At 40.4% G+C, this 12,456-nt stretch overlaps 1 protein-coding gene across 2 annotated transcripts in view; it reads right to left on the bottom strand.

Moving 5' to 3' along the window:
- The window catches only part of NTN1 (netrin 1), a 1,578,910-nt gene that overhangs the window by 380,992 nt on the left and 1,185,462 nt on the right, over positions 1–12,456 (bottom strand). For both annotated transcript variants that reach the window (XM_044085027.1, XM_044085026.1), the window contains exon 6: positions 11,059–11,133. In XM_044085027.1, coding sequence (XP_043940962.1) covers positions 11,059–11,133 — 75 coding nt within the window. The remainder of the gene's footprint in view (positions 1–11,058; positions 11,134–12,456) is intronic.

Below are 12,456 nucleotides of genomic sequence, written 5' to 3'. Positions count from 1 at the left end.
TAAGGATGTCATGAGGTACGTGTGGTGGGGACAGGGGAGTGACGTTTTCAAAGAACATGTTGGCTAACAGGTTGGCTATATCCACAGGGTCAGTTTATGTGATATCATTAACTACCAGTTCAGCATAAATTTGGGCCTTTCCTTTTAGGTTATGGATGTAACTAAAGAATGCCTTATGGTTGTCCTTAGTTGAGGAAGCTATTTTGGAATCAAAGTTTTTTGGAGGACTTCACAAGAAGTGTTATTTGCTTGTTTAAGCTGAGGAGGGAGTGTTTCCAGTTTAGGGCTTGCTCCCTCTTACTCTTAGACAGCAATTTCTTCCTCTTATTGTAAAGCCTGTTAATGGCAGTTGTCCATCAGGCAGGTTTGCTCTTCCTTGAGGAGCTTGTTTTGGTCCTATCAGGTACAGCTGAGTCAATACAGTTATACAGGTGTTTGTATAAAGCATTGGTGTAGAGCTTGACATAGTTGCCAGTTCCATCTGAGGGGGAAGTGTGGCAAAGCTATATGTGTAAGAGGTTATAGTCTGCTTTGGAGACGTTGTTTAGTTTAGTTGCTGTTGGGGGGGGTGTCAGGTGTGTTAGTTACATTGAATGAGACTAATTTGTGGTCAGATCTTACTAGGGAAGACCTAAAATTGGGGGTGCTACAGTGCTCCTCCATATTGCTAAGCACCAGGTCAAAGATGTTGGTACCCTTTGTTGGGAGTTTCAACCAGCTGGTCCAGGGCACTGAAGTTAACAAAGTCGAGAAACATTTGGCCAAGAGAGTTAGAGCACAAGTAATTTATCCAGTCAATGGATGGGTAGTTAAAGTCGCCCAAAACCATGGTGTTCGGATATATCTTGATAGACTCAAGTAGATCCAAATAGGCAGAGTGGGTGTCCTGATTCATGGAGGGGTCCTGTAGCTGGCAATGACTTAAATAGGTGTCCTACCAACAAATAATTGTACATGAAGTATCTCCAGGAAATCATAGTGTTTAACCAGTCTGGAGGTGTATTTATCTTTAATGAATATTGATACACTGGCTCCTTTATGCCTATGCGTATGCCTTCAGTTTGTGGTCTGAACATGTGGAAGGAGGTGTAGCCTGGTATGGCTGGGGTGGTCTCCACAGCCTTGAACTAGGTCTCCGTGACTGCACAAATGTCTATGTCTTCCAAGGTGAGGACTACTGCCAGTGAGAGCAGTTTCATGTTAAGACTCCTAGTGTTTAGCAGCGTAACCTTGTGGTTGTGTTTAGATGGAGTTTTTACATCGGGAATTTTGTCCTAGAGACACTGCATAAAAAAGGCACTATGGGGGTGGCAAGATCCTTAGCCAGTAGCTGAAATCCCAGGGATGACAGATGAAGACTATCTCTAGCAAAGCATCATGGTCTGTCAATCATGTCAGCCCAGGCTGACAGATACTGTATCCCCTTAGAATGACACCAAAAGCTAAGACAATTATTGAAGTCAATCATGTTCTGTTTGCATTGAGGCATCATCCTAGGTGAAGGTAAAATGCTGCTTAAGGCTAGGGACATACCAGCCTGAGACACACAGTCCAAGAGCTCAGTCATGTCTCTCTTCATATGGTCCGGAGAGGTACATCTCAAGTCATTCTCACCAACATGGACTATCACAGAGTCATAACAGTACCTGTTTTTGAGAGACTTGGGTGCATGTGTGATATGGTGGATCCTGGCACCTGACAGACATCTGATGGGTTCCTATTAGAACGACGAAAAAGCATTTTGTCGAATGCGTTTTCATCGACCCTTAAACAGCGAACAGGCAAAACAGGGAAGTGGCTGTTCAGTGAATTCTTTCCCTGGGAAAGAAGTCATGTGACCGCTTTGTTACTTTGCCGTGTTCTGCACTGTAGTGTGGTCTCAGAGATTCCCTTATCCGGTATAGATCCTGAACGTAAATGAGTAACAGTTACTGACCTTAGGGTTAGGGTGCGGGTTAAGGTAAGTGCATATGTTTTAAAGTGTTTACTTTTTTTTTTGCATTAGATGTACGGTTGTGTTAAGTGCATATGTGTTTTCAGCTGTTTACTTTTTGTTTGGGGGTAGAATTAGGGTTAAGGTAAGTATGTATGTGTTTGGAACTGTTTACTGTTTTTTTTTTGTTTGGAATAGTGATTTCTTTTCCTAGGAAAGAAATCGCTGTTCTGAGGTGTTGACATTTTCAGCTTTCGCTGAAATAGGGTCGATTAAACATCATTCACTGTTTTAAGCATTCGATGTTTTAATATCGACCCCAGCTGACCATGACCTTCTCCTTATCCAGCCTCATGAGAGGGACATCTGTGTGCCTCATGATGGAGTCACCTATGACTAACATGTTTGGTATTGTGTTTTGCCTTAAGGGCTTAACAGGTAGGACACTGGTGCATGAGCTATTATGGGTATTGTGTTCTGCAGAGGAAATATTATGTGTAGAGTGCTTGTGTTTGTGTTTGGGAGGTCTCTGGTGTTTAGGTATAATTCTGGTGAGGACCTCCACATATGTAGGTATGTGTGATGTGGGTTTGAGTGGAGTAGAAGGTGAGGTGTGCATGCTGACAATCTGCTCAATGTCATATATACTGACTGGTGTGTGAGAGAGCATGGATTTAAGGTTGTTAATATAGTTGCATCTCTCATGTGCTGAGTTTGTGTGGATTAGGAGTAGAGGGTTGTTAGTGAACATGAGGCAGTTGCTACACTGCCTAAGGATGTCCATGTTGACCAAGCTGACTGGAGAAACTGTGGGAAATTGTCCATCCATAGTGTTAGGTAAATTTATATGGTCAGGAAAAGAGGTCGCACTTAGGAATGGCTAGTGTGTGAGAGGTGTGTTGGTACCACTGAGGTTAGGCTTATGTGACCTTTTATAGTTAAGGGTATTGAGAAGGTGCATCTTTATTTAGCTTCTTATGACCTGCTGAATTTTCAACAGTCTGGCTACAGGCCTAACCACAGGAATGAGGCAACCCTTTTAAGTTATGCATGATCTGCTAATAATAAGACATAATCCATTATTTCCACATTGTCATTCTTGGTCTCACACATACTTCTGACACAGTGGAACATGGAATTCACCCTGACCAACTGCATATCCACCATGGACTTTCACCCAGAATCCATGTCTGGTTTGCCCTTTACTTTTAAGGGTGTACTCAGCAGGTGGTTAGACACAAGTTACTCCAGAAGCCACCCAACCACTGACCTTTGGGGTATCAGGGCTTAATTTTGGCTCCCCTATTGTTTACAGTGTACCTGTTAGATTTAGTGTATATCAGTTTGGATACTTTTCTAGAAAATATAAATACATAAAGAAACAAATTACTATAACACTTTGAATGATTTTGTAGCTTTTGTTTCTAGTGTTATGACATAGACATACAAATGTTAATGATGAACAGAGGAAAACTTTGAAGCTAAAGTGGGAGACAGTAGTGAAAGCTAAGGTGATTAAAAACACAGCTGATATTCCCTTTTAAAATACTACATTTCCAAACCAGACTTCTGGAACCAGGAAAACAGCATTCTGATAATTTGTCTTAAGAGTATCATCCTTACCCTTATGTTTGAATTTTGTGTGTGTGTGTCCACATGTGCTAGTCTATGTATATATATGGTTTCAGTTCAGAATCTCGAATTACTGAAAACCTGAACTTCATATGGTCGAGACCATATGATCGAGTTTTCAGAAACTCGAAATTCTGAAGTGAAATTAAAAAAAAAATACCCAAACACATCCTTTCTGTAGGGGGACAAGCCCCCCTGCACCATCTCTACTTAAATATACCATCTCCGTGATCGCACTATAGTGAGGCAATGGGAAATCTCACATTCTGCGCTTCTGCATACGGTGTGTAACAGGAGATCTCCCTTTTCCCCAGTCAGTGCGATCTCGGAGTTGGTATATTTAAGTAGGGGGGTGGGGGGGTGCAAGGGGGCCTGCCCCCTGCAGAAACGATGTCTTTGGGTATTTCACTTTGGAATTTCGAGTTTCTGAAAACTCGATCATATGGTCTCGACCATATGAAGTTCAAGTTTTCAGTAATTCGAAATTCTGAAGTGGAATCATATATATATATATATATATATATATATATATATAGATATATATTATATATATATATATATATATATATATATATATATATATATATATATATATATATATATATATATATATATATATATATATATATATATATATATATATATATATATATATATGTATATTTAACATTTGTTTACTGTGAAAGTCCGACTGGACATAGGTCCTTTTTTCAACAGAGGCCCAGGGAGAAATGCTCCAATTATAAGTAGTAAGAATTAAATAATACAGTCATAGCTGGCCTTAGGCATAGGCCAACTAGGGATCACCTAGGGCACTGCCCTAGCAGGGGCACTTTTCCACTATTTATTTGGTGTAGGTAGACCAGGATGAGGGCACCGGGTGGTGAGGTGGGGGGGGTGCCATGGAGGCTTTTTGCCTGGGGGACCAGTTGACCTAAGGCCACTCCTGAATACAGTAAGCACATATAAGTTTATACAATTAAAGTAATAAAGAAAAGCACATTTTTATACAGGTAATCATAGTTGTCAATTGCAATAGAGCAAGCAGATTTTTATAAAAGGTAAGTAACGTATACATGGTGAGATACATAGAAAAAAATAGTTTAGTGGCTAGAGCAAATAAAAATACTTGGAGACATCCACAATGCATATGTACAGAGCTAAATGCTGGAAACGTACTATTGTGTAGAGGTGGGTAAGTTTGACTCCTGCATGATTCTGCATGGTTCAGAGAGATGAAGAGAACAGGAGTTATTTTAATGCATGAATGTTTGTGTGTAGGTGACACTGAGTAGACTTTGGATAATGAAGCTGAATAGTAGTATTAGATTAGAAGTGCTAAGAGTGGGGTTAGCCAGGATGGTTACAAGGGCAAAGCCAAGTGTCTATTAAATGTGATTTTAGTAGGATTTTAAACTGTGGCATAGAGTTACTATTGGTTATACTAGATGGGAGGTTTATAGTGCAAATGTGTGCATCTGACTGACGCAGATTTGCCAATGAAATACTATACAGCACGTTGCAGTGTATATCACAAGGCTGTTCAGAAATTACTCCTTATTTTTCCTAATGTAAAGGCCATATAGCACTGGGGGCAGATGCAATCCATAATGTAGTGGAGTATGATCCCAGCAGGTATGTGACTCTGACCGCCAGCACACCAGATTCACAGTTTCATTAGAGACTTAGATTTCAGGATGCAGGCCAGCCACAACCTCATGTGCTGCCTCAGTACCTCATCCCAACTTATTCTGTTATACTAACTTATTCTGTTATACCATTAAGTGTTGTTATACCACCAGATCATGCTGTAACATGCCTTTCCATTAAAAATACAATGGTATGCATCTTAGTCTTAAAATGATGCATGTTTAAGAACCACAACTGGAATGGGTAGTTACATTAAGGTGTTCAAATATGCAGATTGCACTTAGCTAAAGCAGAGTGTATCTAGAATGCTTAGTGTGACCCTAAGCTATATAAAATCCACTAGGGGGGATCCACCTTGGATCCCGGGAACTACTGCCCCATCAGTCTGATGAGCCTGATCTGCAAGGGCATGGAACGCATTATCATGGAACTTATAAACAAAGACATTGGCAACCTTCAAACACTGGACCCCACACAGTTTGGGTTCATGAAGGGCTGATCTTGTCTCCTGAACCTGATTAACTTCTTTGAATCAGTCTTCAGAGCTTTGGACGAGGGTAAGGCGACCGCACAGCCTATCTGGACCTCGCCAAGGCCTTCAACACCATCCCCCACTCTGGAATCATAGATAAACTTACTAAGGTTCATAGGTTCATAGGTTCATACTAGGCTATCTGCCCTAGGGCATTTATAAGCCTAGCCAGAGTGTGTGTGGCTTTCACCACCCCTTAGGATGAGAATACTATACCCATTAGTTTGCTGTGCCTCTGTCCAGCAGTGATACAGAGATGATCGATCTCCCATCCAAGATTTCTCTTGAACAGAGTCAGTGAGGCTCTGCCTCACATGGACTGGGATTCTGTTCCATAGTGTAGGAGTCTCTGGGTGATGAATCTGTCCCTCCAGCACGTCCTATTTATATCCGTGTTGAGGTTTAAGTCTCTTGGATTTGGATTTTGAGGTGGAGCATGTCCATTAATTCGGGTTGGACATGGCCTTGTATGTCAGGCACAGATCACCGAATAGAGCTGGAGTTTCTTCAGTCGGGCATCCATATGTTTGAGCCTTTATCCTTTTGGTGAGGAACTTTTGGGGTCTTTCCAACTGCTGCAGTCAATCATTGGTCTGATAAGTGAAGAGTACAGGTCTCCTGATCTGGATGCATGATCAGGTGGGCAATGTAGAAGGTCTTCCTAACCACTTTGGCAATATGAGTGTCAAAAGAGAGGTTACTGTCAACTTGGGTCCCCAGGTCCCTGATAACTTCTTCCGTGTTTAATGGATTACCACCTATGTGGTTTACCTTGTTTTTCCCAAAGGGTATGACTATACATTTTTGGCATTTAGCTTAAGGCCATGGCTCTGGCACCAGTTATCCATTTCTATGAGACCTTTCTGGAGGATGTCTGTGTCTGATGGAGTGTCAATTATGGTGCCCAGTTTGCAGTCATCTGCAAATTTTGTCAGCCAATCCCCCTATGTTTGCCTGCACTTCAGAAAAATAAATGCCGAACAAGAGGGGTGACTGACTCAGAGTCTGACATGGCACCAGGAACTCTAACCCTGTGTGTTCTGTCCTTGCCAGTTTGCAACCCATCTTGTGACATATGGGTTTACATCTAAGCTGGTGAGCTTTTCATTGAGTTAGCACACAGCCGGGGACACCGTCCGTCCCATTGATGCTGTGTTTTGCTTTAGAGAGAAGAGCTCTCACCTGGGCATCTGAGATGTTTGGGAGGCTAGACTCTGGTGGGATAGATATTAGGAGAAATTTGCACTGAACCTGTCTGCCAGTATGTTGGCAATGTCTGTGGGTTCAGTGATTTTTATCATTTTGACTATTTCTGAGCATATCTGGGAGTTTCCACCCAGGTTTCTAACATAGCTAAAGAAGGCTTTATGATTGTCTTTGTGTCATTAATTTTTCTTTCAAAGTTGGCCTTGGATGATTTTATGAGTGATCGTAGTTTTTTGCTAGTATTGATCAGAGATGCCTTCCCATTTAGGATTTTGCTCTGTCATGTAGTAGTTGTAGAGTTGAGTCCACCAGACCGGGCGCCTGCCTTTGGTGGAAAAGGTCTTGATTTTATTAGGGATTGCTTGATCCATACATTCCTGGAGGTGCTCATAGAAGGCATTTGTAAGGGTTTCAGCATAAATCCCTATGTCACTCAATGGGTTGCCAACTGGCTTACTGACAGAACCCAGACTGTAAAAGTAGCCAAATCCAAATCCAGCTCCAGACAAGTGACAAGTGGAGTACCTCAGGGTTCACTCCTGGGACTGCTCTTGTTTGGCATCTACTTCTCTAAAGTACAGGCCAACACTAAGGGACTCTGGCCAACAAAGTTCGAAGATGACTGTAAACTGGGAGCCATTACTGAATCCCTAAATGATGTGGATATTCTACAAAAGGGCCTTACAGAAACAGATGCTTGGTGCCAGAGCCATGGGTTCAAGCTTAATGCCACAAAATGTATAGTTATCCCCTTTGGGAAAAAACATGTACCTATGAATTACCACATATGTGGCAGTACACTAAACACTGAAAGTGTGATGACAGACTTAGGGATACAGGTGGACAGTGGTCTCACCTTTGATAACCACATCACCAGTAAAGAAATCCTTCTATGTGGCACACCTCATCACTAAGGGCTTTTCATCCAGAAAAAAAGGAGGTCATTGTCCCACTGTACTCATCCCTCATCCTCATTAGACCCATTGTAGAGTACGACACCCGTTTGGTATGTACCTCACAAGACATCTGCAACAGCTGGAAAGGCTGCAGAAATACCTCACTAAAAGAATCACAGGCCTAAAGCAGATGCCCTATGCTGACCATCTAAAAAAACTCCAGCTATACTCTGTGGCATATCGTCTACTCAGAGGCAATCTCTGCTTAACATACAAGGCCATGTCAAACCCTGAGCTGTTGGACATGCTCCACTTAAAGAAATGCCAATCCCTCGGAGCCACATGCTCCAGGGATCTAAACCTTGTCATCACAATGGACAAAACATGCTGGAGGGATAGGTTCCTGACCCAGAGACTCTCCATACTCTGGAATAGACTGCCCATACATGTCAAGCAGAGTGCCTCCTTGGCCCTCTTCAAAAGGAACCTTGACGATTGGATGGGAGATAGGAAATTCACCTCGGGGATCACATCAGTCACCCTGCTAGACAGGGGTCCAAGGAAGTAAATATTGTGGGAAGAAATATCCAGGGAATTGTTATGGCTAGGGTTGTATAGGCCATAGGGCCAATAGCCTAATACCAACCTATGAACCTATAAAATGAGAATCTTCATGATTCCACCCACTGTCATTAAAATATGTGAAGTATAAGGAAGTCACAATAATTTTACTTGTAGGTCTTATGGAAGAAAATGTGGATATCTGAATAGTGGCAAGAACAAACATTTCTATTCAGGTCATTTCGGGTAATATAAATTAGAAGTGGATTTGCAGCACTTTACACATGAACTGCTATCACTCTGTTTCAACAGATATGTCACCAGAAAGTCATGTGACCAGTTCATGATAGGAGGAAATCTTTTGTAACTACTATGTAGTTTCTTAAAATATATCTAATCAATATGTTTTAGTTATTCTTCTATTCTTTGTCGGAAAGTGCAAAGTCTTCTGTCCTCCCTGGTGTGCCTGGCCTTTGCTCCACCCACACCATCTTACCTATATGTACTAGCTACATGACCATAAATGCAGAAAAAAGAAAGCTGTAAAGCTTTCAGTGAATGCCAATGCAGAAATAGAAACCATGCTGTAGCCATTCCCAGTGGGAACAACAATTGATGAGTTGCCTATTAGGGAACTGTGATGATTTGAAACCTCACTCACTTTACACTTGATCAAAAAGGAGAAAAGCCTGTTTTTAATCTTCATGATGTAAATTAATACTATTCACACTTATATTAGCTACTCACTACTTAAATCACTACCTGAAACGGTAATCCTTTTTTGATGTTTTAAGAATAAAGTTCCATCCTTCGATTAATGTAAATTGGTGTTTAAAATTTTATGTTTTTCTTTTCCTCACTGGTTTTGATTTTCTGATTATCCAGTATATCACTGAACACTTAACCAGTCTTTCTTTCCATACTTAAAAGTGTGCAGAAAGAAATCAGGTAGGCAGACCCCTTTACTTAGTTTGTAAAAGAAATAAAGAAAGATGTGAATGCCTACACAAATGTAATACTATTATTAATTTCCCTTTAGCTTCAGTTTCTGAACATCAGCCTGTATCTTCTTTGCGAGCTTTAGTTGCTGCAGGCAATTTAGCTTTGCACAAAACCTGATAGATTTCCAGGCCATTGTAGCTCCACAGAAATTAGATAAAATGATTCAAATGATACTTGTAACAGTTTCACTCACTAGTGTAACATAGCTTGTGTCTTTCTAACTTTAATCAAAACCAACAGTAACAAAATTAAAGTTAACTAGCACAGTTTTTGGAAAGCAATACTCCACTGCCATACATAACTGAGGAAACCCCGTCTCCTTAATTGGCTTCCTGCTGTGTTGCCAGTCAGAAAGTCTTCATTAACACGTAGCATTCCTTCTTCATCCTTTGTCTCCAAACTTTAACCAAAAGATGCCTTCACTTTTTCATTTATTCAGTACTGTTTTGCATATTTACAAGAAATGAATGCATCACCAAGTGTAGTCATTATGTGACTGAAATCTCTTTTCTTTTAAAGGCTATAATGCCAATTGTTCTTATCTTCCTGACCGTTTGTGCATTCCTACCGATACATAATTAAGGAAAATTTATGCAGAACACCAGCTGTAACTGGCATGCTGTGTTATAACATGCATTCTTTGACACTCTCAACAGCATGTTTGAGAACTCAGTAGAGCCACTTGCTCTGTATTTCATGCAGGTTATATTTCTGGGGTGCATGGAAAAATTTTAGTTTCAGAAGATGTCTTTTTTTTTTCTCCTGCTTTGGCACACCATGAAATCCAAAGTCTCTATGGTTTTTCTGTTAAACCTAGCTGTAACATTCTTGGATACTGGCAATTAGTAATAACTGGGCAAACAGTTCATGACACTTTCTGTAGTATTAGAAAAGCCTGTTTTCGATTTTTCCTGCTAGTACCAGGAGAACCCCATGAGTTTTTGAAGAGAAGGAAATCTTACAGAACAGACTTTCACTTGTATTCAAACATGAGATTAACATATCCCATAGCTGGGATATATTATCCATTCCAGAGACAGCAGTCAGGATGTCAAAAGTGGTCAGTGCAACTATGCTGCCCTAACCTGCTTGCACCTGAGGGTTTATGTTAAGTTTCAGTATCTCAATGAAAGCAGGCAAGGTAATAAACTGGAAGTTAATGAATGTGGCAGTGTATGAAGTCAATGAAGGGACATTGTTTGCTGTGGTACAATGTTACTAACAATTCCTTGTGTGGACAAGTAAAGTGGTTAAGAACATTACAAATTTGTTTCCATTATCCATATCATCACAGTTTAGTCATTTTACCCAGTATAATTCTCTGCCCCAAATGTTTAATTCTGTAAAATTTCTAAAAATTGGATACTTCAATGTCATATTAACTGGCAAATCAATGTTTATATGTTGGAATGGATGCACCCATACAAAGTCTGAACTTAAGGAAATATATATCGGAAATACATGTGCCAGATGTGTCAAATTTCCATTATATACTACACTTAGACCAAAGTTAAGCTTAATATTCAATGCTTCAGAGCTGGCAGTGGTGAACTTAGCTCTATTAAATATGTGATTTTCAAGGGATCCATGTTGAGAACTCTGAATACAATGCAGTTATTTTCTTTTATAGGAGATGGGCTACTCACCATAATCTTTCTTGCAGTATTTTTTCATGTTAATCTTAAGTTTTCCTTTTGAGGCCTTGCAGTATGTGTCACAGTCTGTACAAAGAAGAAAAAATGAAAACAAGTTAGACTTCAGAAAGAGAGAGAGAACAGTAAAAATATACTTTTCTGAATTACTGCTGAACTCAGGATATCCAACTGCCAGGTTGATTTGTTTTGTCTAATAAGGCTTATGGGGGCATTCATAATGCCTTAATTTCTATAGACATCCCTTCACAAAGAACCCTGCATGGCAAATACTTAAGCTGTCTGCAGGCTGCTTTTGCCTTAATGTGAGACCCCAGGCCTCCCTTATTGTGCCACCCAAGTCTTTTGAGAGGCAAACAAATTCCATCCACCCCCACCAACCCCCACTGTCAAACTGCAACCAGGACCTGATTAGAAGCTATAGAGGCATCATTGTCACCCCTTAACCCTGAGCCTGTGTCAAACGATGGCATTCACTGCATACAGAACTTGTCTAAGGGTCACTCTGAAACCAAAAAAGGTCAGGAAGGAAATTAGTAGCCCATGAAGTATTAATAGAGCTTTTTTGGTATCTGTTCCACTGAAGTGTGCAAGAAAATACCCCACAGTTAGGCAATTTAAATTAGAAATGAACATTCCCAAAAGTCTACTTTGTGAACTCTTTCATTCTATTTGTTCCTAAGTCAAAAGAGTAAAGATTTGATAAATTACTCAACATATGAGCTAGTAAAAGCCACAAGCCAAATGTAAAACACCGGAGTTGATGTGGGATAGGTTGTTGTGCCAGAGGTCATGCCACAGTTTCCCTCCCAGGCAGGAAACCTGCCAAGAATCTTAAAGAACAAAAGTCTGTGACATACAACCAAACAAAGCTGGAAATCACTGTGTTTCATTTCTTTACCCTGATAGAAATCATATGTAAACTGACAAGAGCTGGGATGGGAGCTTACTTTCCATGATGGTACATTAAAAAATTTTGAACAGCTTTTACAGATGACCCTAGATATGAACAAGTTTCATTGTTTTGTGGCTGCTGAGACAGCAAAGCCTTTTATATTTTTTTCTTTTATGTCTACAGTGAAAGAAGTTGCCTAGGTAACGGGTGAAAAAGGAAAAATGCTTAAAAAAATCAGCAGTACACAGACCCAGTGCCCCACAATAGCTAATATATCAATGTAAATTAATCTGAAGCCTGTCCCAACACCTCTGTATCTTAGCTGTTGCCAACTTCACCATCCCCTCCAACCCCCACATGTCTGGCTGTTCTCACTCCTAAAACACAACAGAAACTGAAATGCTGCTTTAAGAGTGTTAAGAGTGTTGACATTCACACACCTTGTCTGTATCTAAACATTTCTCATTTCCCCAACATTTCTGGTCAGTTTTACATTT

This window comes from Protopterus annectens, chromosome 10.part0, assembly GCF_019279795.1.
Source record: "Protopterus annectens isolate FY-2018-M chromosome 10.part0, PAN1.0, whole genome shotgun sequence".
NCBI classification, from domain to species: domain Eukaryota; kingdom Metazoa; phylum Chordata; order Ceratodontiformes; family Protopteridae; genus Protopterus; species Protopterus annectens.
This window is presented reverse-complemented; position numbering and strand designations above follow the sequence as displayed.